The following is a 26,955-nucleotide window of genomic DNA, read 5'->3' on the forward strand; positions in this document are numbered from 1 at the left end:
CAGAGGGCCTTCTCGATAGTGGCGCCTTCCCTGTGGAACACCCTCCCACCAGGCTTTTAGAAGACATTTGAAGGCAGCCCTGTTTCGGGAAGCTTTTAATGTTGATGTATTATAGTATTTTAATATTCTTTTGGAAGCCGCCCAGAGTGGCTAGGGAAGCCCAGCCAGATGGGCGGGGTATAAATAATAAATTATTATTATTATTATTATTATAAAATTACGAATAAGTGAATAAACTTTCCATTGAAGAGCAGAGAAACGAAGAGGCTGTGGAGAGGATTCGAACTCGGAGATGTGGACAGGAAATGGCTACAAGATAGCTAAATATGCAACACATTTAGTGGCATTTCATAGTAGGATTTCATTCCCCCAAATCGTTTTGAAAGCAAAATCATTTCAAATCGAAAAACGAAATTAACGCATTTTATTGGAGACTTTTGATCGCCAAAATCATTTCAAAACCAAAATCATTTCAAATCAGAAAACAAAATTAAGGCATTTATTGGGAAACTTTTGATCGCCAAAATTGTTTCAAAACCAAAATAATTTCAGATCGGAAAATGGAATTAAGGCATTTATTGGAGACTTTCAATCTACAAAATCATCATTTCCAACATAAAAAGGACATTTTATAGAAGTTATCAAAATCATTTCAAAACCAAAAGGAAAGGAATACATTTTATTTGGGGCTTTCCATCACCTTCCTTGGCGCATGGTATTTTTGATTTTTAATAATCATTTAAATTATTATGTTTAAGAATTATTAAAATGATTAAATACTTTGAATTATAAAAGGATTGATGTAATTAAAAAAATAAAAACCCATGCATTTATTTAAATTATTAAATAATCTTTAAATTTTAAAATTATAGAAATGATTACATAATTTTTAAATTTAACAAACACTGAAATGATTAAATCATTTTAAAATTGATAATTGAAATGATTAAATGATTGTTAAATTTAAAAATCATTGAAATGATTACCGGGTAAATGATTTTTAAAATTCAACAATTAAAACCATACTTTTCATAATTACAAGCTTTCCAACGCCACAGAGCCTTTAAAAATCTTCCCTCCCTGAATAAAAAAATTCCCTTTAATTGTGTTGAGAAACCTAATTTGCATATAATTTGCAAGGCAAAGGCAAGATAGAAAGACTATTGAGAGATTTGTTCGTTCTTGGCTACTGCATGCTGCAGCCGGCTTCGGGGAGGAACTCCTGCAGGTAGGTGATGGCCACTTTGGACAGGTAAGTCATGGTGCCAAAGCGCCCGCTGGGGGCACTGTCATAGAGCAAGGTGCAGATGCCTGTGGCGGGGTCCCTCTCCAGCATGGCGTCATCCGCACCCAGGACTTTCTGCATTTGGTGAAAAAAAGGAAAGAGGAGACAAGAGTCAAGGCCAAAGAGCGGAAATTGGTGCTGTCAGAGCTGCCCGAGTCCCAGCTCACAAAGGACCAACGCCAGTTCGTTACTATTTACAAAGGTCTCTATTGCAATTCAGTTTCAATTTCAAAGCCGCGGCGCGCAGCCCTACGTCTCAAACTCTAGACCGCTGAAGCTCCGTCTGAATCTCCTCCCCCCCCACACCAGTTTAAGACTCTAGCCTTGCTCCACCTCTTCCTTTGCTCTCTTCTCCTCTGGGCCCGCCTGTCCGCTGGGGTCTCGCCTCTTCTAGACTCTTCTGACGCTGAGGAGTCCCCTGAGTCTTCCTCCTCTCTCCGGCGGGCTTTAGGACCTGGTTCCCAATCCGGGTTTCCTGCTGTGCCGCGCGACTGTACATTTGAACATTGGCGCGCGCGCCCAGCCGGCCACCTTCCTCCTGACCGTTACACTGCTCCTGTCACTGCTTCCCCCTTTGGGGAGGCTAGCTGAACCTGACTTCCCCTCCGTTCCCTCACTCTGCGATGGAGGCGTGGCCAGCTCTGACTCATCTCCTCTCCCTGCTGGAGGAGAAGCTGGCCCTGATACATGTGACTCTTCCCCCTCACTACGCTCTGGTGGAGGAGCTGGTCCTGATCTCCCGCTGCTGCTTTGGGAGTCCCCGCTGGCCCCTTGTTTCTGGTGTGTCCCCCCTGGGACCCCCCCTGCCCTGGCCATCGGCGCCCCCCTCTGGGAATCTTCTGATTCGCTGGAGAGACTCATGGAATCTCTCGGGCCACTTTCATACTCCCCTACGCTGCCCTCAGATTCTTCCCCTTCACTCTCCATTTCCTCTCTCCCCTGTGCCTCTGCTACTGAGTCCCTAACATCCATCCCGCCCTCGAAGCCCCACCTTCCCCCTCCCCCTCTTCGGGTGCGGGTTCCGGGTGCTCCAGTGCTGTGGGGTGAGTGCTGGGTACAGTTCTTCCCCCCTGGTGTGCAGCCCGCCAGCTGGATCCGGCCAGTCCGTAATGGGCTCGTCGACGTTGATCTCCTCTGCTTCCATCTCCCTGCAGCTGTGCTCGAACCCAGGATCCTCCATGTCCGTCTCTCCCCCTGTTGCTTCGGGCGATGCTGCGTGGAAGGGCCCCCTCAGCAGTTCCCTGCTCCACCCCACCTCTGGTTGATTGTCCCACCAATAAGAGCGGTCTGTGGCAAACCCTGAGAGTGATCCCTCTGGGGATCGTGTGTCGGACGCTGGTTCCTCATCTGATGAGAACCCCTGGAACGTGCTGGCTGAGAGCGTGGGTGTGAAAAGATAGTCGTTGAAAAAGTCTGCCGGCATAGGTCTGTGTGGGAAGAGTGCATGGAACTCGTCTTTGAGGTAGTGCTCCTCCACGGCATAGTACGGTACCCACCTGTTGGTGCTGGCCGGGATACCTTCCCTGGTGAGGAGATATTCAACCCCCTCTTCCCCCCATCTCGAGTCCAGAATCTCCGTGACCTCATTGAGTGGCGCCGCCCGCGGTGACTCCCCCTTTGTTGGTGATTTGCTGGGTGGGTCTGGTGCGTTCCCTGGCGCCTGAAACCTGTGGGGTTCCTTGTAGGGTGTGAGCGCTGATCTATGAAAGACCGGGTGCATTCTGGAGTTTTCCGGGAGTGTCAACCGGAAGGCTACCAGATTGATTTGTGCCTCGACTTGGTAAGGCCCTAGCTGCTTGTGTCTGAGCTTCTTCTTAGCTAACGTCCTGGCCGGCACTGCCTGGGCTGCTAACCAGACCCAGTCCCCCACCTGGATGTCTTCCCCGACTCTCCTGTGCCTGTCTGCCTGCATACTTTGTAGGCGTGTTTTGCTAGCTCCAAATGCCTTCTGAGTTGCTCGTGGACCTCCTGTAACTCCGCTGCCAAGGCCTCTGCTCCCTGTGGCTCCCCCTCCCCCACTTTCCCTAACCCCGGAAAGGTTCTGGGATGCCGCCCATTGTTGGCAAAGAACGGTGTCACCCCCGTGGACACGTGCTTCGTGTTGTTGTAGGCAAACTCGGCCAGCGGTAGGTAGTCCACCCAGGTCGAGGGCTGTTGATTCGCATAGCACCTCAGGTACTACTGCATGATGGCGTTGACCCTCTCCGCTTGTCCGTTGGTCTGCGGGTGTCGTGCCGACGCTAAGTTGATCTTGACGTTCAGGATGCCCAGCAGCTTCTGCCAGAAGCTCAAGATGAATTGGCAGCCCCGGTCGGACAGGAAGGAGCGTGGCAAGCCGTGAACTTTGAACACGTGGTCTATGAACAGCTTGGCGGTCTGTTCCGCTGTGGCCACCTTCGCGCAAGGAATGAAGTGCGCCATCTTGGTGAACAGGTCTACGACCACGAGTACTGCTGTTTTGCCTCGCAAGCTGGGCAGATCTGTGACAAAGTCCAGGGCCACTTTATCCCACGGCTCGAGCGGCGTCTGTAGCGGTTCCAGCAGTCCCGCCGGAGGCCTGTGTACTGGTTTGGCCCTTTGGCATGTGTCACACCTAGTGACGTAATCCGCGACTTCTCCCCTCATCTTGGGCCACCAAAAGTCTCTGGCTACTAATTCCGCCGTCTTGTCCTTGCCAAAGTGCCCGGCGCTGGGCACGTTGTGTAACTGCTGCAGTACTTTTGCGCGGAGGTCGTCTCCCGGCACGTAGAGGGCCCCTTTGTGGATGAGCAGTCTGTCGCGTATCTGGAACTCGTCGTCCTTCGCTGTGCCTCTTCGCACCTCCTCCATCTTGGATTGTGCGAACAAATCCGTTTGCAGCGCGCGACGTACCGCGTCCAGGTCCACGGTGGCTGAAGCGCACGCCCACGCTTTCGGTGCGAAAATGTGTTTGGCCGCCACCGGTGCCGCTTCCTCGAGATATTGCGGCTTCCTGGATAGCGCATCCGCCATGACGTTGTTGTCTCCTGGGATGTATTCTATCCGGAAGTCGAAATCCGCAAAGAACTCCGCCCAGTGGATGTGTCTCTGGTTCAGGAACCGCGCCGTGCGCCAGTACTCCAGGTTCTTATGGTCCGTGCGGACCTGCACTGTGTGTTTGGCTCCGATGAGGAAGTGCCGCCACACTTTGAAGGCTGCATGAATGGCCAGCAACTCCCTGTCCCAGATGGTGTAGTTCTGTTCCGACTTGCTGAGTTTCCTGGAGTAGAATGCGCATGGCCTCCAGTCCCCTTGCGGATCTTGTTGCAACAGGACCGCCCCCACCGCTCTTTCCGAGGCGTCCGTTTCAACCCTCATTGGTTTGCTGGGATTTACGTGTAGCAGCTGTTCTTCGGACGCGAAGAGAGGCTTGAGTCTCCGAAAGGACTGCTCCGCCTGGTCCGTCCAGGTTAACTTCTTCTTCTTGGAGCTGAGGGTGTCTGTGATGGCCGCCGTCTCCATCGCGAACCCCTTGATGAACTTGCGATAAAAGTTGGCGAAGCCGACGAACTTCTGGACCTCCTTCCGATTGTGCGGGCTCTTCCAGTCCAACACCGAGCGGACCTTGGTGCTGTCCATGGCGAGTCCCTTGTCGGACAGCTTGTAGCCCAGGAAATCCACCTCTGTCATGTCGAACTGGCACTTCTCCAGTTTGGCGTAAAGTCTGTGCTCCCGTAGTCTCTGCAGGACCTCCTTGACGTCTCTCTCGTGAGCCTCCTGCGATTCCGAGAAGATCAGGATGTCGTCTAGGAAGCAGACGCACTTCTTGTAGAGGAGTACCGCTAACACGTGGTGCATGAATGCTTGGAAACAATGGGAGCCATTTTACAGACCAAACGGCATAACTCGATATTCATAGGTGCCTAAAGGCGTAAACATGGCAGACTTCCACTCATCGCCCTCCCGCATGCGTGTAAGGTTGTATGCCCCTCGTAGATCCAACTTGGTGAAGATGCGTCCCTTCCTCACCGTCGCAAGCAGGTCGTCGATCTTGGACATGGGGAAAGCTGTGGGCTTTGTCCTGGAATTGATGATTATGTAATCACAAACCAACCTCCGTTGGGGCGTGTCTTTCTTCTTCTCGAAAAACACGGGACTGCCCCCCACTGCTTTGGATTCTCGGATGAATCCCCGCTTCAAGTTGAGATCTATGAACTCCCTGAGTTCTTGCAGTTCGTCTTCAGACATGGAATACAGTTTTCCAGTCGGCAGCGTCGCCCCCGGCAGGAGGTCAATCTTGCAGTCGTAGGGCCTGTGGGGAGGCAGCTTGTCCGCTTCCTTCTCACAGAAGACCTCCAAAAATGCCTTGTACTTGTTGGGTACCGCTTGCACCATGCCTAAGTGCAGCTGTGGTTCATCCTCTTGCCCCTCCGCTTCCTGGCTGGTCAGGATGCAGTGTTCTGCGCAGTAGGAGGAGCAGAAGGTCAGTTGACGCTGGTACCATGCCAATGCCGGGCTGTGCCTATCCAGCCAACTCATGCCCAACACTATGGGCATGTCCGACAGTTGGGTGACGTTGAAGCTGAAGACTTCGCGGTGATTTCCAATTTGCATTACCATTGGCCGTGTTTGCTGTACCACCTGTCCTCCCAGTAGCTCTCTGCCATCGACCGTGACAACGTTTAGGGGCATCGTGGCTGGTAGGAGCGCTATGCGATGTTGCTTGATGAAATCCACTCCTACAAAGTCTGCATTACTACCAGAGTCAATGGTAATAGGGACTTCCAGGGTGAGTCCATTAGGCAGCTGGAGCGATGTGGTGAGTTGCACCACTGGTTTGGGCGGGAGGGGGTCTGTGGGCTGTAAAATCTCTGGGGTCTGCTTCACTGACTCGCCTGGCTGGGCCCCAGTGCCTCTGCCTCCAACCAGGCTTCGTCGTTTCCCTGCAGCTGTTCCCCCTGCTGAACTGCTCCCCTTACTGTTGCTGCGGCTGCAGTGTGCCTTTGGAGCCTCTGGGGACACTCTTTGGCCATGTGCTGTGCACTGTCGCAGATATAACACTTCCTGCTCCCTCTAGGAGCCTTCACCTTGACTGCTCCTGATGTTTGGGCTCTAGTTGCTGTCTGAGCCCTGGCACCACCTATCTCCATCGGCTCTTCTCCCTCCCCCAGTGGAGGCGTGGATTGCGCGCGCGCTGTCTCTCTGGGTGGGAAGGGAGTTGTTCTGGCTGGTGTGCGTCCCATCCGTCCCTCATCCCTGCCCCAAAGGCGTTCTTCCAGGCGCACCCCAATCGACAGCGCTTTCTGGACGACTTCTGTGGTGCTTTTGGGTCTCTCCCCCCTTGCCAGCTCATCTTTCATGGGCCCATTTAGCCCCTCCCAGAACAGATCCCTGACGGCAACGGAGTCCTCTCCCAGCCCAGCACATTTACGAACGCAAAAAAGCGGGAGTGATATTGTCTCACAGTGGCTTTGCCTTGCTTCAGCCCATGCATTTCCCTCCTGGCCACATCCACATCTACTGTTGTTTTAAAACAATCGTGCATAGCCTTGATAAAGGCGTTTGAATCTTGGAGGGCGGGATCATTTTCGCGCCATAAATTGCGCAGCCACGATTTAGCTTCCCCATGCAGATGAGTTATTATGAAGCCTACTTTCTCCTCCTCATCTCTAAAGTCTTTCCGAAGCAAATTGAGTGCGAAAACTATGTCTGCTCTGAAGTTAGGATACTGCTGCAGGTTCCCGTCGAAGTGGGCTACGATGCTGCCCCCCCCTCTTGCCGAGGCCAACCCCCTCCGGCTTGGGTCCTGGCTGCCCTTCTTTGCCCCAACGTTCCCACCTGGCTTGCAGCTCCCGGCAGAGCGCTACTGCTTCTTCCTCCCTCTTTTTGGATGCTGCTACTTCTGCGTAAAGCGTCGTGACTGCTTCTTGCAGGCCTTTCACCTTGTCCTCTGTAGTCATCTTTGCCGATCTTCGTGAGCTCGCAAAACACCAAGTTTCGCCCTTTGCTGCGCCAACTCACGCTGCGAGGGTTCAATTTCTGGCGGACAGAGCTTACTGTCAGAGCTGCCCGAGGTCCCAGCTCACAAAGGACCAACGCCAGTGCGTTACTATTTACAAAAGTCTTTATTGAAGTTCAGTTTCGATTTCAAAGCCGCGGCGCGCAGCCCTACGTCTCAAACTCTAGACCGCTGAAGCTCCGTCTGAATCTCCTCCCCCCAGACACCAGTTTAAGACTCTAGCCTTGCTCCACCTCTTCCTTTGCTCTCTTCTCCTCCGGGCCCGCCTGTCCGCTGGGGTCTCGCCTCTTCTAGACTCTTCTGACGCTGAGGAGTCCCCTGAGTCTTCCCCCTCTCTCCGGCGGGCTTTAGGACCTGGTTCCCAATCCGGGTTTCCTGCTGTGCCGCGCGCCTGTACATTCGAACTTGGTGCGCGCGCCCAGCTGGCCACCTTCCTCCTGACCGTTACACTGCTCCTGTCACTGCTTCCCCCTTTGGGGAGGCTAGCTGAACCTGACTTCCCCTCCGTTCCCTCACTCTGCGATGGAGGCGTGGCCAGCTCTGACTCATCTCCTCTCCCTGCTGGAGGAGAAGCTGGCCCTGATACATGTGACTCTTCCCCCTCACTACGCTCTGGTGGAGGAGCTGGTCCTGATCTCCCGCTGCTGCTTTGGGAGTCCCCGCTGGCCCCTTGTTTCTGGTGTGTCCCCCCTGGGACCCCCCCTGCCCTGGCCATCGGCGCCCCCCTCTGGGAATCTTCTGATTCGCTGGAGAGACTCATGGAATCTCTCGGGCCACTTTCATACTCCCCTACGCTGCCCTCAGATTCTTCCCCTTCGCTCTCCATTTCCTCTCTCCCCTGTGCCTCTGCTCCTGAGTCCCTGACAGGTGTCATTATTTCATTTTTGACACCAATGTCACCAGCTTAGCTGCTCCATTTCCCCAGGAACTATGCTGTGGGGCCGGGTGATTGATCAATAAATCATCCCAAACAGGTGCAGAAGATCAATAAAGACAATCGGCCAAAAATACGGGTGAGATGTCGCCGTTCGGCGCTGCGATCCCACTTCTAACACCAAGCAGTGGGGCTTGGGTAATCAATCAACTGCCCCACCCAAGGGTGCCCGCCCTCACCTGCTCCTGGCGGAATGCTTCATCCGCCATCTTGATGATGTCATCAATGCTGACAAGCCTCCCGGCTCCATCAAAGTCGACCTCAGCCAACAGGGTCAACACCCAGATGGTTTCCACGCAGAGCTGCCGGTATTCTGGCTGCGGAATCTTGTTCAGCGCCGACTCGACGCCAACGGCAAACTTGATCTCACCCGGTGTCATCTGTCAAAAATGGAAAATGGGCGTCAGGATTTGAACCCGTGTCCAGCAGGAAACGGTAAAGAAACCAGGGGAGACTCTCCTCTCTCTCGTTCTTGCTCTTTTCATCTCTGTTTTGATCCCTCTTTTTTAAACTCTGTTTCAATCTCTCTCTGCATCTCTCTCTTGATGTCTCTCTCTCTCTCTACATCACCATCTGTCTCCCTCTTTCTCTCCCTCTTATCTCTTTCTTTCTTTCCTTTTTTCTTTCTTTCTCACTCTCTTTCAACCTCTCTCAATCTTTCCATCTTTCTTTCTCTCTCTTTCAATCTCTCCATCTCTCTATGTCTCCATCTTTCCCTCATTCTCTCCTTCTCTCTCTTTATCTGTCTTTCAATTTCTCTGCCTCTCCCTGTTTCCATCTTTCTATCATCATTAGTATTATTATTATGTGCCAGTAGGGAAACCGAGTTGCCATTACCTCTTGGGTGGCGGAAGACGGGAGGACAAAGCCACCGATGGATAGACCGTGGCACTAGGAAGAAAAGAGTGGAAATTGAGTCACCCTCTTGACAAATTTGCACCCAGGACCTGCTCCAGAGTCACACTCAGATTTGTGCTCGCTCTAGATTCAGACTCAAAGAGACTGGCGCATGCACCAGATTCAGCCTCATGCACTTAGGATCCGAATTCAGGAGATCCGCATTCACTCCAGATTTGGCCTGGCACACTTTGGATTCATACTCAGATGTGTGCCTGCTCCGGAGTCATGCTCAGATTTGCACACAAACCAGATTCGACCTTGCGCACTTCAGATCCAACTGCAGGAGATTCGCATTCACTCCATATTTGGCCTAATAAAACTCAAATCTGGGAGATTCAATCCTGTTCTGGAGTCACACCAGATTTGGCACTCACCTTCTGCAGGACCTTCCACACCTTCGGATAGAAGCCCACTGGCACCCGGTTCAGGGCGCCGTCGAGACGCCGGCGCCGGCGCCACCCACCTTGACGCGTCTCCTTGGTGGGGCGCCAATCACCCCCCTGCTGGATTTCGCTCCGGAGCTGGGCGATTCCAGCACGCTCTGTTTTGGTGGCGCCAGCCATTTCGCGGATAGAGACACCTGGTGCCGAGTCAGCGGTACGCACTGCAGGGAGACAGCAGGGTTCTCAGTGCTGGATCGGGGTGGAAGGGAGCCCCCAGAGGAATCTAGTCTGACCCTGCAAGGACTGACCGCTGCGCTCGACGCCGAATTCCTTTCCGCTCAGAATGTGGTGCAGGAGGCTTTTGACGTCTGATGGGCTGAGGTTCAACAAGGTCTGCGTGGCTTCGTCGGCTGGGAGATAGGGAGGGAGAGGGGAAAGGAAGAAAGAAGGGAAGAGGGAAAGGAAGGCAGAAGAAGCAGAGAATGAAAGAAAATAAAGAAGAGCAAGCAAAGAAAGCAGAGAAAGGAAGAAGAGAAAGAAAGAAGAGAAAGCAACAAGAAAATGCAGAGAAAGGTAGGAAGAAGAAAGAACAAAGAATGAAGAGAAAGGAAGAAGGAAGAGAAAGAAGAATGAAAGAAGAGAGGAATAAAAAAGCAGAGAAAGGAAGAATGAGAAAGGAAGAAAGGAGAATGCAGAGAAAGAAAAAGCATAAAAAAGAAAGAAAGAGATAAAGAAGAGAAAAAAGAGAAAGTAGAGGAAGGAAGGAAAGAAGGGAAAGGAGGGAATAAGAGAGGAGAGGAAGGAAGAAGACAAAGCAGAGGAAGAAGGAAAATGGAAAGGCAGAAAGAGCAGAAAGAGAAAGGAAGAAGAGAAAGCAGAAAGAAGGAATTAATATAAAGAAAGAAAAAAGAGAAAGAAAGAAAAAGAAGCAAATGGGGGAAGAAGAGAAAGAAGCAGAGAAAGAAAGAGAAAGACAATGCCATATATCTATTATATGGGGAAAATACAGTATTTCTCCTATTATACGGAGCAATCCCCTACATCTGCTATTATGCGAGGGAAGGGGTATACTGTATTTCTCCTATTATACGGCACAATGCCGTATATCCATTATATGAGAAAAATACCGTATTTCTCCTATTATATGGGACAATTTCGCCTATTTTATGGAATTGGTGGCCTTGTGACTAGGCTCCTGCCTACCTGAGCACGACAGCGACTGCGCCAGCTCGGTCGCCATCACCTGGATGATAAGCCCAATGCGGAGGCGGAACATTTCGGCAAAGAGGGCCGGCTGAGTCCGGATATACATGGCCAGGTAAACCATAATTTCCTGGAACCAGAAGAGAGGGAGAAACTACGACACCCAGAGGATTACGGATCCTGGAGAGTAAATCTCCAGGGAATGAACTACGACTCCTGGAGGACTATGGTTCCCAGGGAGCAAATTTCCGGGAAAGCCGGGTGCCCAGAGTTCCTGGAAAATGGGGTCTCCGTCACTGTTCTCCCCAGCACCCAGCACTCACCTGGGTCAAGATGCAGACGCTAAGGTTCCCCTCACTGGCATCCTCAATCAGGCGCGTGAGCTCCTCATACGGAAGGGGGCTGGCAGGGAAAAACAGCTGAGTTGGGAAGCCGAGAGTCATCTAGTCTGACCCCGATGAAGGCAATAATGTCTCACCAGACATGAAAATTGAATCCAGGACACTGGGATTGAGAGTCGCCAGCTCTACCAACTGTTTTGTATTTTTACGCAACATTTCAATGACAAATTTAATAAGGATCATAATTTAAATTTAAATAATTTAGATTTACGGAAATTAAGAATAATTTTTAAAAAGTGATAATACGAAGTTATAAATTTTAAGCTTACATTTAATTTAAATCTGAACTTAAATTGGCGAACCTAAAAAAATTAATTTAATTTAAATGATTTAAATTTATGGAAAGTAAATATTTAAAATTTAAAAATAAGGCATTATGGTAAGTCAAAAAATTTAAGCTTACATTTAATTTAAATCTGAAATTGAATTTAAATATTTAATACCTAACCACTTTAATTTGAAAATTTAAATGTAGAATTTAAATTCAAGTTAAATGTAAATGTAAACATTCAATAATAATCATTTTGTTTTTAAGTTGTAATCGTTCAACTTGTTTTTATTATTGCTTGTAAGCTGCTCTGAGCCCGGCCTTGGCTGGGGAGGGCGGGGTATAAATAAAAATTATTATTATTATTATTATTATTATTATTATTATTATTATTAAAATTTCAAAATTTTAAGCAAAATGAATTTGGATTGTACTTAAATTTATAAATTTTATTAGTAATTTAAGTCTAAAAATAATTTTAAATTTTAAAACAAAATTAGCATTAAATTTAAATCAATTAAAATGAAAATGAAAAAACTGACAATAATTTATAATTTTAAATTAATATTAAATTGGAAAATTCAATCAGTAATAATAATAAATTCATACCTTTAGTATTCTACCTGTCATGGCCCATTTTCAGTTGGCCTGTACCAGCAAACTTTTGTACAACGAGAATGCAAGAAAATCAAATTAATTAATTGATTGATTGATTAACCTAGGAGATTAAAACTGAGCCCATCCTATAGCTCCCAGTAAGGATACTGGGACTAAGGCCAACGTGCCCCTGGTGCAAGAGACATGGGTTTGACCCCTTCTGGAGGTCCAGATACCCCCATTTTGCCCCTGATTATCTCCCCAGTTGGAATTGCCCCCCAATTGCCTTCCCCGTTGGGATGGCCCAGTGGCGACCCCAAAAACTCACGCCGAGATGGTCCGTTCGCGAGGCTCCGGGGGGAGACCCACGGTGAGGTGCTTCTGGTGTGACAGGAGGCTGGTACAGGCCTGGGGAGAGAGAAGGGTACCTTCTCATCTACATTAACCCCCTTGAACTCTTCCCAAAAGGAGGCTGCCCAGAACCCTATTTTTTCTTCAAAATTTTAACATTTTTTCAAAATATCCCAACCTCATCCAAAGCTTCTGCCTTCTTTCTCAGGACACCGGAAATGTAGCGGATCAAGCCCCACTGCCGAGCGGTGCCAGCTTTCGAATACAGCTCCGTGAGGAGGTCACCCACGGTGGCTCCCGCCTCACCATATAGCTCCGTCTCCCAGTCGGGACCCCTAAAATGAAGTGTCCAAGTTGGAAGGGGACCCCAGAAGGTCATCCAGTCCAACACCATCTTAAAAGCCAATAATGGCAGAGAAATAGCATTTGAGTGGGATTATGGGAAAGATTATGGAAAACAATAACATAAAATAAGGAAGGAGGGAAGAGAGAAGAGATCCTGTGCAAGTGCTCTTAAATCCCAGGGAAAGGGTCATCCAGTCTAACTCCCCGCAACGTAGGGCGATATACAGATTTAATCAATTCACCGAGGCCCGAAGTTCTCATGAAGGAAACGCCAATGGAAGAAAACTTTAGTTCCTACTTGAGGCTGTACAATATGGATAGGCAGTTGGCCTGATCCTGCAGGGTGGCGCAAGCCCGGAGCTGATCCACCAACGACCGGCAGTCCACGTTCCCGTCGGCATCTTTTGGGAGGTCCGCCTCGGCAGGGAAAGACGTCTGGGGGCAGGAAGGGAGGCTGGTTGAGTGAGGAGGCACCCCAAATATCACCCAGCAAAACCCACTACGATGGGTCTCAAAATGGAATGTGAAAATGCCCTCCCTCTTATGTAGCTTTAAAAAAAGGGAGGGGAAAAGGGGTTTTTACCTTCTATGGGTTGGCTTTGAGAAATGAGTGTTTTCTGCAGAATTGAAAAGCTCTCCCTCTTGCATGGCTTTTCCCGCCCCCAAACCCAATCAGAACTGGCTACTCACCTTGCCATCTGGCGGCGACCCCAGAAGGTGGACTGAGTGGCGTGACTCCTGGAAGAGGCTGGAAGGGATGTACATGTCGACGTCTGCAAGGAGAAGGTGGAATGGTTGGGCTGGAACCCAGAGGTCATCCAGTCTGACCCGCTTCTGGGAGGCCATACTTACTCTCCACGTGGAGCTCCTTCGCCTTCAACCGCAGAGACACCAAGTCCTGGGTGGTGCGTACCGCCGCCCGGAAGCGGTGCAAGCCGGCTTTCTGAGCCACAGGTGGGAGGTGGGCCTTGGGAGCCGCCTGGTGGAGGAGATGGTCCAGGTATTGGGCCACCTCGTCGCAGATGTCCGCTGGAAAAGAGAGAGGGGTGATGTTTCTCTGTGAAAAGAGGGGACGTCCTACCATCCCTTCTGACATCTCTCCGATGGGATCTGGGACACCTTTAAGGCAGCGTCTGTGTAGCCCAGAAGGTCTGGATTTGAACCCTTTGCCAAAAATGGGGATGTCCTATTCTATCCCCTCTGGCTTTTCTCCGATGACATGGGACAGCACTCCGACTGGGATGCTTTTAAGGCTGCGATCAGAACGATAAAGTTCGTCTCCAGTCCGAGCGAGCGACTGCAAAGAGGGACGTCTGGAGGGTATGTTCCGGGTTCGAATCACAAGCCAGGATGGCTTCAAAAAAGCTGCGGCATGGGAACACACCAAGGACTTACCATCCGGTCCAGCGTCCATGAAACTCAGGTGGGAGTGGCACGAGGTGGTGAGGAAGTCCAACAGGCGACCGGTCTGGATCCTGCAAGGATCAGAGAATCATAGGTGACCCCCGAGGGATCCCTCCGAAATCGACCATCCTAAGAATGAAATCCTGGCAAAAGCTTCCAATAGATAAATCAACCCAGAGCCAGATTCTTCTGCTGGGCTGATAATGATAACGATAATAATAATTTAACTATTTTGATGCCTCCCATCTGACAGCATTAAACGATTCCTGCAATCCTCACCTCGCTCCTCCGAAATATCCGTCCTGCAATTTCCGCAGCATGGCCAAAACGGCCGGGTGGATGCCATCACCACTGTCATCTGGCCAGGCGGAAGAAAGGAATTAAAAGGGAAGAAAGGGAAGGAGAGAGAAGTTAGGATGGGAAAAGGCAGCCATCAGAATAGAAGAGAGAAGAACGAGATCGAAATAAGCAGCGTAAAAGGGTGGTCATGAAAATTCAAGTCAAATCAATCCCTGAAATTCAGTGGAATTTCTGAATTATATTTTTTAAAGGAAGTCAACAGGTTGAGAGAAAGTTGAAGGAAAGTTCAAGTTAATTTGTTAAAAAGTATGATATTTAATAAATTTTTGAAATTTAAATTTCTGAAACGTTAAAAAAAAGTAGGTCCAAAAGTTAAGAGAAATGCGCATTGATTTGTTAACATTTCTGAAATGTCATAAAAATTCAAGACAAACTGTTAAGGGAAATGCGGACTAAAGTTGAATTTGTTAAGATTTATAACATTTAATACATTCCTGAAATTGAAATTTCAAAAAATATGGAAGTCAAAAGATTAAGGGAAAGATACGTTGATTTGTTAAAATTTCTGAAATGTAATACGAATTAAAGTCAAGCTGTTAAGGGAAATACGTATCAAAGTTGAAGTGAATTTCTTAAAACTTCTAACTTCTTTTTTTAAGCGTTTATTAATTTTCCAATAAGAACATCCAATTAACATATCAAATCAAATCCAAAAACCCACAAAAACTAAAATAAAAAAATTCCAATTGTCTTCCAAATTGTAATAATTTTTTGTTTTGGCTTCCCACGGTCTAAATTCTGAAGCGTTTTCAACATCATAGTCCTGCCTCTCATCATCATCAGTGGTTTTCATAATTCCATATCGCGATTTTATCCTCCACGTTTTATCTCTGGCTCTGTGATCCTCACTTTTTTTTCTATGGAGTGCAGATTTGTCCGTATATTATACTCTTTCAGCTGTTTTTGTTTTTCATCGCTTCATTTAATTGCATCCATTCCAGACGCTTGGAGAATTGTTATTTTGGCAGCTCCCAAATTGTTAATCTTTCCCGTCAAGCTGTTATCAAAGAAACAGAGAGAAACCTCCTTCTAAAACTCCTTCTAAAACTCCTTATTCTTAAGCGGACTGTTTGCAATGTAGCCATATATCAGACAGTTAACAATTGGCCTTTGGAATCCATCCAGTCCCCTCTCCGGGCCCAAGAGGGGGGCTGCCAGACATCCATTTAGCCCTTTCTCTTGCTCATAATAAAAAACTTCTTTTTGCAAACAGTTGTATATATAATATTGTTTCCAGTCTTTATGACCAACCATCAGTTAGCTCCTGTTTCTCTTAATCAGGGAGGTATTTCAGATATTCCATAAGTTCGTAGTGGGTAGACGCCATTTTGTTCTTTGTTTTCGTCTTTAACGGGCATTTCAAATCTTAAAAGAAAAGTGGCTGTGAATAGGTCCCAATTACATATAAAAGTCCATCTGTACTCACTTTTTGAAGAGCAATTTAGGTTCTTAATGAGGCTTGGCATGCAAAATGAATTGTTAATGTTAGAAGAAGAAGAAAAAACATACCAAGCCCCTCCAGATCCCAAACATCATGATGAGGATCTCTTTGAACTTCGATCTTTTACACCAGAGACTGTACATACTGCAGGTTTTTTTCCAGCTTCATCAGTTCAGAACGTGTCTGTTTGGTTTTCAAATCTTTATATTTTCCCAAACAGATGCCTCCGGCTATGGGGTGGCATCACAGGAGTGTCAGTCCGTCTCTTGCTCCGTGACCCAGTGCCCCTGCCGTGGGGCAAACCGCGGGTCATCCAGACAGTCCTCCCCTGCCCTGGGGAGGCTGCCAGGGCTAATTACCCCCATATCAGCCCTGAATTATTGGAACGGCTGGAGTCCGATCGTGTGGGAATCTGCCATTTCCCACTGCCAGAAACAGGAAGCCAAAACTTCTGACTTTTAATAAAGATCCAATTTGAGCTGTTAAGGGCAATATGTATTAAAGTTGAAGCAAAGTTGTTAAAAATTGTTAAAAGGAAAACGTGTACAAAAGATGATTTGTTAAAATTCAGGCAATTTAATTGAACTTTCTGAAATTTCAAAAGGGTTTTAAATGTCAGAAATTTAATTGAAATTTAGTTGAAAATTCCAAAATGTAATTTCTAAAATTCAATTGAAATTTCTGAAATTTCAATTTATTTATTTTTTTACAAATTTATTTTAAATTTAAAAAACATGAGACACACCAAGCATCATGTGCGAGACGGGGAAGGTGATGGTGGGACGCCCTGTCATCCTCCAGCGGCTGCACAGGTAAGAGAGATCCGTCCGGAGCATTTCGACGATCATTTTGTTATCGAGCGCCAGGAAGAATTGCTGCTGGTCGAGGAACTGTGAGGAGGGAGGGAGATGTGGGTAAACAAGGGGGGAGGGGAAGGGGGGATATATTGAAACATTTTTTTGATCGTTGTATCCATGAAAGAGGATAATGGAAAACGGTGCTTTCCCCCCAGATCAAATTGGGGATTTTTTGTTAAGAGGATAAACTAATTGGCGGCGTTCTCCTGATTCACCAAATTTGCGGGGTGGGGCGGGGAGGAGAAATGTGAAGGGGGTTGGACTGGATGACAGCCAGGGAATTTCCCACCTGTGGCGTGAAAGCAAAGATGGTGCTCCGGATATCGTAGAACTTGGAGGTGCCCAGAACGCCCATGTGGCGGAAGGGGCGCCCACTGAGGGTCATGTGCTGGTTACGGCCTGTGGAGAAATAATAATAATAATAATAATAATAATAATAATAATAATAATAATAATAATAATATATTATTTACTCCCTGCCCATCTGGCTGGGTTTCCCTAGCCACTCCAACAAAAGAAAATAGAAATACATTAAAACATCAGCGGAAGGCAGGAGTGCCTGGCGTGCTCTGGTCCATGGGGTCACGAAGAGTCAGACACGACTAAACAACTAAACAACAACAAAGCATCGGTTGTTTAAAACTTCCCTAAAATGTCATTCAAGGAAATGTTATAGGGTTTCAAACCCGCACCTTAGATGTTGCCTTAAAGGCGTCCCACATATCTTCTGATTCTATCCTACTCATTTTATGTTTATTTCCCATAATCCCACTCAAATACCTTTTCTCTGCCGTTCCTCCCCTTTATTTCTAAACGGAATCAATTATCGCACATGTTTTGGGGTCACACTAAATGACCCAAGGGTCCCTTTCTCCTCTTCCAATTCTATCTTGCTCATTTTATTTTTATTTTATTTCCCATAATCCCACTCGAATGCCTTTTCTCCACTGTTCCTCCAATTTGTAATTTTTTGGGGTCAGACTAAATGACCTGGGCTCCCTTTCCACATCACCTAATCGGGCGTAGATATGGCTGAGGATCCTCGCCGGTTGCACCCGGATCGGACAGACACCGGAAACCGTCTCCGCCTCAATCCCCTCCTTCCTCAAAGCCGATTGGATCCCCTCCGTCTCGGCCAAGATGCAAACTGTGGGGAAACCGAAGTTAATCTGGAGCCGCTCCGGTCCCGGAAAACCCCGAAACATGAGTCAATCAAGGAATCAGAGTTCAAACCCAAGTCTGGCCCAACCTGGGTCATCAAAGCCTCCCGGATTAAACTCAGCTCCAATTTTATGAAATATCCTATTATCCTGGAGACTATTAAAGCACCAATAAAAATTTAGATGAATATAAATAAAAATAATAAAGATGACCCCTATCAACATGAGAAATTAACAATATGGGCCAACCCAAAATTAAAAATTGGAAAGCAAGTAATAATTTGGCAAAATTGTATTTAAAAAGGTATTTTGACATTGAATCAATTAATTGATGAAAATTACAAATTTGTGGAATATAAGACTGCAAGTAAAGTATGGATTAACCAGTGAAACACCATGGCAATACATCCAATTGAAACATATGTTGGAAAGGCAGTTTGGCTATAGCAGCATTGGAAACACCCATGCTGCTACAAGATTCAATTTGTGCAACAAAAACAAAAAGCTCTACACTTGCACTATATAAAACCCTACTCAACAGGAAGAAATATGATTTAGAATACGATATACAAAAATGGAGTGAAGAGTTGGGGGTACAGATAATAAATGATATATGGAAGTCAGGTCAACAAAAATAGTCTCCATGGATCTAAGACTAAGACTTATTCAGCAGAAAATATTAATATTCAGAGTCCACTGGAATCCAGCAAAACTATACCAGAAGAAAATAACAAATGAAGACAACTGCTGGAGATGTGGGAGTAAAAATGCGGACTTAGTACATATGTTGATTAACTGCCCGATGATAAGATCATTTTGGTGCGAGGCGAGGATATTTATAGCAAGAGTAATAAAAAGAAATTGTTATTTAGGGGAACTGAATTTAATTCTAAATTATATTCCAGAAATGTGGGAGATTTCAAGGGGTCAAACAAAATGGATGTACCATGCTATATTAGAAGCAAAAACAACTTGTTTTGATGAATTGGATGAGCCGCAAAAAGATTCCATTGAGCACATGGATTGATAATATGGACTAGCTACATACGAACGAATTGCATGTCGGCGCAAATTAAGAATGGATAAATATCAATAAATCTGGAAGGAATATTTAAGCGATAAGGCGGATAGTGGTGGGAAGTAGGGGGAGGAGAGCGAAGTGGGAAAATATTGTTAAAAAGGTGGTCATAGGCATATCAATGTATCCAAATCTGAATTGTCAAACTGTGTTATTATTGTTATTATGGTTTTTGTTGTATGTGTCTTTTGTGGTTGATGTTTGTATCAAAAAAATTATTAAATAAATTTATTTTATTTTTAAATCCCCCCCGGAATGGGCTTACCTTGGACCACCACGTCTGGCTTGGGGACGGTCGAGAAGCGCCGGTTGAGAGGATCAATTTCGCCCGGCGCCAGGAAGCCCTAAGGAGGGGGGAGACGGGTTTGATTCCGGAGCAGGACCTTGAACCTGGGACCCCGGGCACCCAAGGGTGCTCACCTCGGAAAGGAGGCACCCCAAGATGTACAAGGACTGGCCCCACATCAACGGCAGCTTCCCCATTGGAACCCGGTCCACTGTGTGAGGGTTTTGGCATTCCTCATCGACCTGCAGGGAGAGAAGGTTGCGGGTTCTAGAAATGGGAACCCAGACGGCAGACCCCCCCCCAAATAAAACCGCTCACCTTGTCCGATGGGACACTGTAGAGTTCTGGGATCAAGCGGATCCCGTCCTTCCCCTTGATGAGGATGCCTTCCAGGGCTTCCCGGTACTCCCGGACCTTTGGACAGACATGCATCAATCAATCAGGGAATCGGAATTTGAACCCTGAACCCAACCTGGGTCATCAAAGCCCCCCCCCAACCTGCTCGTCATTGCCGCGAAAGATTCCGTCAATTAGCAGGTAGGTCCAAAAGAGTGGCCACTCGCACTCGATACTCTCGAAAAGCTTCAGCTCGGAGGGTTCGTAGTAGAGGCGTTGGGGGTCCTGGGAAAATAAGAAAATAAATAAGTTAAAATAAAGAAATAAATATAAAAATGAAATTAACAAATAAAATAAAAACTAAAAACAAACAAACAAAATTAAAATTGAAAAACATATTAAATAACAAAACAGAACAGAACAAAACTCACCTCTTTGGGAGTCCGGTAACCATCGCGGAGGAACCGGCAACAACCGTAGCGACCCTTTGGAAGAGGAGGAAGGGGAAACTGCTTTACAAATAATTTTTACTGATTTTTCCCAATGTGACTTTTAAAAAAAGAAATGAGAAAATGATTAATTTTTAAAGAAAAAAATTTTGCCTGCAGCTTGTCGATGATTTCCCGCTTGGTTTTCTCCACCACCTCAGCGTCCTCGACGGCAAAGGCTGGGTACGAGATGATGGACAGGAGGCTGGCGTCAATCTCCTTGGAAGCCGACGCCCTCGGCAGCATCGAATGGAGGATGGACTGCGTGGAGAGGCAGACGAATCATAGAGCACCATCCTAGAAGGGTCATCTGGTCTAACCCTGGTCTAACCCCCTCAAGAAAAGGGAGACCAGGAAAGCAGGATGCAATCATAGAGCCGGAAGAGACCCAAGGGCCACCAAATTTCAAGGCTAATTTCAAATTGTGAAAGTGAGTTTAAAATTTTTAACTTTTAATGTTAATTTAAAATTTTTAATGTTTTCAATTTCAAAGTTCCCATGTAAGTTTTAAATTTAAATTTTTTAATGTTAATTTTAAATTTTAATTTACTTTTTCTTTATTTGAAATTTTAAATGTTAATTTTAAGTTTTAAATGTTAATTTAAAATTTTAATGTTATTTTGTTTGATGTCTTTTTTTGTTAATTGTTCCATTTTCCTTGTTAATTTAAAATTGTAAAGTTTCAATGTCCATTTAAAATTTCCATTTCTATTCAATTTCAATTTTCAATTTTAAAAGTCTCGGGAATCCGGGACGGGTGGCCCTCCAAGCTCTGCATTCAAAACAAACACCCTGAGGAGGAGGCTACCTAGAACCCTCTGGATTTTAATTTTGGGAATTTTCTAAATTGTAAATTTTCAAAATTTTCAGAAATTAAAGTATTTCGGTAACTCGACCCCCCGCCGAACCCAGGTCTGTACCAGGCAGTGCTGCACCTCGTCCGACAACACATGGATCACTGATTGGGGGCTTCCGTTGGCCCCGAAGAGGTCCAGCTCGTCCAAGGCCTCGAGGGCTGCCTGCAGAGGGAGAAGGAGCACCCATGGATGAGCACCCATGCTTAGGCACCCCTGAGTGGGCACCTGATCCCGCCTCGCCCCGTGCCCCTCACCTTGGCCATGCCGACTGAGCTGGCGTTGAGCTCCGTGATGCCCCGGTTAGTCTTGTCGCCACGTTCCCAGATCCCGAAATCCTGCCCCACAAAAAACATGGGTTATTATTATTATTGGGGGTATTAGGGGCTACTGTTTTTATTATTGCTATTACTAGCAGCTATTATGATCCTAAATTCGGATTATGGGCTTATTATTTTTATGAGGAATTCTTCTGAGGGGTGTTTGTTATTCTTAGGGGTTTGTTATTCTTATTTGGTTGACCATTTTTATTAGGGGTTATTATTATTGATATTATTAGGCGTTACAGTGGTACCTCGGGTTACAGATGCTTCAGGTTACAGACTCCGCTAACCCAGAAATAGTATCTCAGGTTAAGAATTTTGCTTCAGGATAAGAACAGAAATTGCACAGTGGCGGCAGCGGGAGGCCCCATTAGCTAAAGTGGTGCTTCAGGTTAAGAACAGTTTCAGGTTAAGAACGGACCTCCAGAAGGAATTAAGTTCTTAACCTGAGGTACCACTGCATTACGATCATGGGTTCCTATAATTTTTTATTTTTTAGTGGGTTTATTCTTCTTAGGTTTGTTACTCATAGGGGTTATTATTATTGTGGTTTATTAGGAGTGACTGTTTTTCTTAGGGGATATTATTATTGCTATTATTAGGGACTTATTACAATCATGGGTTCAGATCAAGCTTTTATTATTTTTATTAGGGGTTCTTCTTCTTAGGTGTGATTCTTTGGGGTTTCTTATTCTGTGGGGTTATTATTCTTATTAGGGGTAATTATTATTGCTATTATTAGGGGTTATTATTTTATGGGTTATTTTTATTATTTTATGGGTTATTCTTATGGCTTATTATTATCATGGGTTATTATGGGTTATGTTTACTATGGATTAGTACTAGGGGTTATTATTTTTATGGATTACTAATATGGGTTATTATTCTTATGAGGTATTATTCTTATATTATTCTTATTAGGGGTTACAATTTTTATTAGGGGTTATTTTTCTTGCTATTATTAGGAGTTATTATGATCACGGGCTCAGATTAAGGGTCTATTATTTTTATTATGATTTATTTTTATGGGTTGTTCTTATGGCTGATTATTATTATTATGTGTTAGTATTAAAAGTTATTACTTTCATGGATTCCTACTATGGTTTATTATGCTAATAGGTTGTTCTCAGGGGCTTTTATTCTAATGGGTAATTATTATTTATAATTTTTATTATGGGTTATTTTTATGGATTATTATTTTTATTAAGGATTATTCTTAAGAGCTTAATATTATCATGGTTGTTATGTTTTTTATGGGTTAGTATTAGGGGTTGTTATTTTTACAGATTCCTATTATGGGTTTGTTATTCTGAACGGTTATCATAATGGGTTCTTATCGGTTTCTATTTTTATTGTGATTATTTTTCTCAGGGGCTGCACTCGGCGCCACCCACACCAACCCACCGCCGTTTTATACGCTGCTTCTATGTAGAAAACCAGGTTTTGCACGAAGTTGACTTCATCCAGGCTGTGGACGATATGCAGCCCTGCAAAAAGAAAGGTAATAAAAGAATAAAATAAAAGAATGAAAAATGTATTTAAAAAAATATATATATAGTATGCTATATATATATAAATATATATATAGCATAATAATAAAAACAATAATAAAAACAGAATAATAATAAAAATAATAATAGAATAACATAAAATAAAAACAAAACAACAACAATAATACATTAATAATAATAATAAAAGAATAATAACAGAATAAAATAAAAGAATAAAAGATTAAAATAAAATGAAATAAATAAAACAATAAAATAAAATAAAAGAATAAAATAAAATATCTCACCTGATGCCGTCATCTGGGCCAGCATTAGGAGGTACAAGGAGGTGGCGTCCAGTTGCAAGTGACCCCACTGGTCGTCACCGACAATGGTGGCGCAGGTTCCGGGTGCGAATTTGGCGTGCAGAGCATCGCGGGGGCTCTGGGTATATTTAAAGGCCTCCACTTTGTCCACCTGGAAGAAAAATGAGACATCTAACCTGACCCCAAATATCAGCTCTGGGAAATGCTGGAAAAACCTCTCTGTGTGGTCCATAAAATGGCAGGGAATTGAGGGATGGGACACCCCAGTGGTCATTTAGCCGGACCCCGAATATCAGATCTGGGAAATGTTGCAATAACATGGGAAGGTACACCTAGCGGTCATCAAGCCTGACCCCCTACCTGTCTCATCATGCACTGCAGCAAGCCTCGCATCAGCTTGACCACGCTCTGCAGGGAGAAGAAAAACGCCGCTGTAAACTCAAAACTCGAACTCGGGACGGACAACCCCAAAGCTCCTCCAACCCAGGCCCGAGGCCAGGGGTTCGAATTGCCGACCTGGAGATCCGCAGCCAATAGAGTTTGTTTGTCTGTATCTCATTCCCCCCCCCCCCGCTCTGCTTTTCGACTTGGCATTTCAGGCATTCGGCCTAGGAATCGGGTTTCGATCTCGCCCCCACCCCCGCCCCGGGGTCATGTCAGGACAGGCAGAAAACAGCTGCCCCTGCTGAGAGGCGCTGCGGCTCTCAGGTTACAGCGCGAGATAGGGAGATGTATTGCCAGGAAGGAGGACCCAAAAGAGGATTCCCAAGAAGGGTGCTTCCCCACCCCAGGGTCGGGGGGGGGGGGAGGGAAAAGCCAGTCTTTTGGGGAATGGGTTTTTGGGTTGTGGGTGTGAGTTCCTTACCTGCCAGGAAGCCTTCAGGCCAGAGGGGTGGCAGCCTAGCAATATGCTCGGCACCTTGGATAATATTATTTTAATTTAATTTCATTTTCATTTTTACTTTGTTATTGTGTTCTATCTTCTTGTATTGTATTTTTCTTTTCTTTTAATTTCTTTCCCTCCCTATTTTATATTGTTTTATATTTTATTTTATATTATTTTCCAACTTTGCCCTAGTTACCTGCTCCAGCTCATACGCCTTGGCCTTGTCCTCGTCGCGGTCAGCATTCTTGCGGTAAGCCAATCCCAGCGCCCAAACTGCCAGGACGCTGTAGACATTGTCGCGGACCCAGGCATCCGGGTGGTCAGCACTGGCTGGCAGCAGGCCCGTCACGGGGTTCTGCAGAGAGATGGGCCTGTTGAACACCTGCCTGCTTGCACACCCTGTAAAAAGCCCCCTCAGGCGCTCCACCTGTTGAATATCTGCCTGCCTACCAGACATTTTCATGCCTTCAAACCCTTAAAAAAAACCTACTGCTCCGCCTGTTGAACTTCAACTGCTTGGGTGCCGGACATTTCCATGCCTGCCCGTCGTACAAAAAGCCACTGTCTGCTGCTCTGACTTGAACTCCTCCTGCCCGCCTGCTGAACATTTCCATGCCTTCACACAATGCAAAAGGCTGTTCGCTGCTCCACCTGTTAAACTTTTGCCTGCCTAGTTGCTGAACATTCCCATGCCTTCATGTCCTGCAAAAAGCGCTGTCCAACTGCTTCCATGCTGAACATTCCCATGCCTTCCCATCCTGCAAAAAGCCCGTCTTTGCCACTCCGCCCATTGAACGTGCCGAACATTTCCATGCCTGTAAGCCCTGCAAAAAGCCTCATCTGTCGTTCCACCTGTTGAACTCCCATCTGCCTGCACACCCTGAAATTTCCCTCATCCACCTCTCCACTTGTAAATCCTGCCTGCTTACTCATCCTTGAAAATTCCACACCCGCAGCTCCACCCGCTGAAATTCTGTCTGACTGTTGAACATTTCCATGGCTTCATGCACTGCAAAAAGCCCTAGTCTGCCGCTCCACCTGTTAAACTCCCATCTGCCTGCCCGCTGAACATTTCCATACCTGTCACCCACTGCTCTGCCTGTTGAACATCTGCCTGCCTGCGTGCTGAACATTTCCAAAGTCTTCCCGCCCTGCAAAAAGGCCCCATCCTCTGCTCCACCGGATGACCTCCCACCTGCCCTCACACAATGCAAAAAGCCCTGTCCGCCACTCCACTTGCTGAACTCCCGTCTGTTTGCAGACCCTGAAAAAGCCCTCATATGCCACTTCACCTGTTCCACCTGCATATGTGCTGAACATTTCCATATGTTTACGCCCAGCAAAAAACCCCATCCACTGCTAAACCTGTTTAACTCCCGTCTGCCTACTCACCCTAGAAAATGCCCCATCTGCCGCTCCAGCTCTTGAACTTCTGCCTGCCTGTGTGCTGAACATTCCCATGCCTGCCCATACTTGAAAAAGCCTCATCTGTTGCTGCACCTCTTGAACTCTCACCTGCCTGCACATCCTGAAAAATCCCTCATCCGCTGCTCTACCTGTAACTCCCGCCTGCCTACTTGTCCTAGAAAATGCCCCATCTGCTGCTCCGCCTGTTGAACTTCAGCCTGCCTGCGTTCTGGACATTTCCATTCCAACCCCCCACCCACCGCTTCATCTGTTGGACTCCTGCCTGCCTGCAAAACCCCCACCCACCTGTTGAACTTCCGGACTGCACCCCGAACATTTCCATGCCTGCATTCAATGCAAAAAGCCCCGTTCGCCGCACCGCCTGTTTAACTCCCACTTGCCCCAAAGCCCCACCCACCTATTGAACTTACGCCTGCCTATTTCTATGCCTGCCCGCCATACAAAAAAGACCCGTCCGCCGCTCTACCTGTTGAACTCCTTCTTGCCTGCAAAAAAGCCAACCACTGCTCCGCCTATTGAATTCCCGCCTGCCTCCCTGCAAAAAACCCACCCACCTGTTGAACTTCCGCTGGCTTTCAGGCCGAACATTTCCACGCCTGCATTCAATGCAGAAAAGCTCTGTTCGCTGCACCACCTGTTGAACTCCCACCTGCCCGCCTACACCCCATCCCTACGCTCCGCTCCATCCGTTGAATCTCCGCCTGCCTGACCTGGTGCCCGAGTATCGTTTTCTGAACGAGGCGGGCATAGCCGTCCAAGCGGACCCCAGAATTGCTCCTGCTCCGCATGACTCTCGAGCTGTTCTGGAGCCCAGCTGGTGCGCCAACGTAACCAACCTCTCCTGGCCCCGCCTACTTAACCCCTCCTCTGCAGACACCGAACTCCCGATCCACCCGCTCTATACGACGCTGCCCAGCAGAAAAGGGGTTAAACCGCCTCTTGCCGACCCTGGCAGCGCGGTAGCCCAAGAGACCGAAACCCTTACAAAAAAAAAAAAAAAGCGGGGCTCAGACTGATCCCCGGGAGCCGCTCCACTAGAAGAAGCGGGGCTTCTGCGCCGAATCCTCACCTCCGCCCCGCCTCGCAAAGGTCATCGGAGTGTGGACTAGCGCCCTGCCAGGACCTGCACCCGGCATCTCCGGATAGCTCCTATTATACTGAGCGGTTTGGCCTGGAGCGTTTCGGGAAAGGCGTTCCACCTTGCGGGCAGAGAAGGAACTGCGTCTACTCCTTCGTGTTTTCTTACTAGTTTTTATTTGTTATTATTGCTTTCTTCGTAATAATTATAAGAAAACAATCATAATAACGCTTTCTTCCTCTTTTTTATTATTTTCTTCTTAAGTTGCTTTATTATTAGTATTGCTTTCTTTTTAATAAGCAATCTTTCTTTTTGCTGCTTTGTTTTCTGCTTGGCAGGGGGTTGGACTCTATGGCCCTTGTGTTCTCTTCCAACTCTATGATTCTATGATTCTTTTTATTCTTTCCTTCTTACTGATACTACTACTACTACTAATACATTTTTATTTATACCCCACCCTCCCCAGCCAAGACCGGGTTAAGGGAGGCTGACAACCAATAATAAAAACAAGCTGATGAA

At 46.6% G+C, this 26,955-nt stretch overlaps 1 protein-coding gene across 2 annotated transcripts; it reads right to left on the reverse strand.

Moving 5' to 3' along the window:
* Positions 1–559: 559 nt before the first annotated feature.
* LOC309361764 (phosphorylase b kinase regulatory subunit alpha, skeletal muscle isoform-like) lies at positions 560–26,214 on the reverse strand. Of its 2 annotated transcripts, none has more exons than XM_081896894.1 (30): positions 26,069–26,214; positions 24,127–24,285; positions 23,405–23,452; positions 23,027–23,195; positions 22,636–22,718; positions 21,166–21,246; positions 20,975–21,073; positions 20,169–20,315; positions 19,998–20,051; positions 19,729–19,851; positions 19,549–19,644; positions 19,365–19,472; positions 19,210–19,288; positions 17,719–17,853; positions 16,996–17,105; positions 16,595–16,739; positions 14,328–14,406; positions 14,040–14,119; positions 13,497–13,673; positions 13,335–13,417; positions 12,943–13,079; positions 12,478–12,634; positions 12,277–12,356; positions 11,006–11,084; positions 10,683–10,812; positions 9,788–9,889; positions 9,471–9,700; positions 9,034–9,087; positions 8,376–8,576; positions 560–1,360 (listed from the first exon to the last, which is right to left on the reverse strand). In XM_081896894.1, the coding sequence occupies exons 1-30, from the start codon at positions 26,144–26,146 to the stop codon at positions 1,187–1,189; spliced, it is 3,477 nt and encodes a 1,158-aa protein (XP_081753020.1). In that variant the 5' UTR covers positions 26,147–26,214; the 3' UTR covers positions 560–1,186. The 2 variants fall into 2 exon arrangements, with proteins under 2 accessions (XP_081753020.1, XP_081753021.1); XM_081896895.1 differs by lacking the exon at positions 26,069–26,214 and adding an exon at positions 25,913–26,038.
* Between the last annotated feature and the right edge of the window lie 741 nt (positions 26,215–26,955).

This window comes from Podarcis melisellensis (genome assembly GCF_964234715.1).
Source record: "Podarcis melisellensis genome assembly, chromosome: Z".
Classification (NCBI taxonomy): Eukaryota; Metazoa; Chordata; class Lepidosauria; order Squamata; family Lacertidae; genus Podarcis; species Podarcis melisellensis.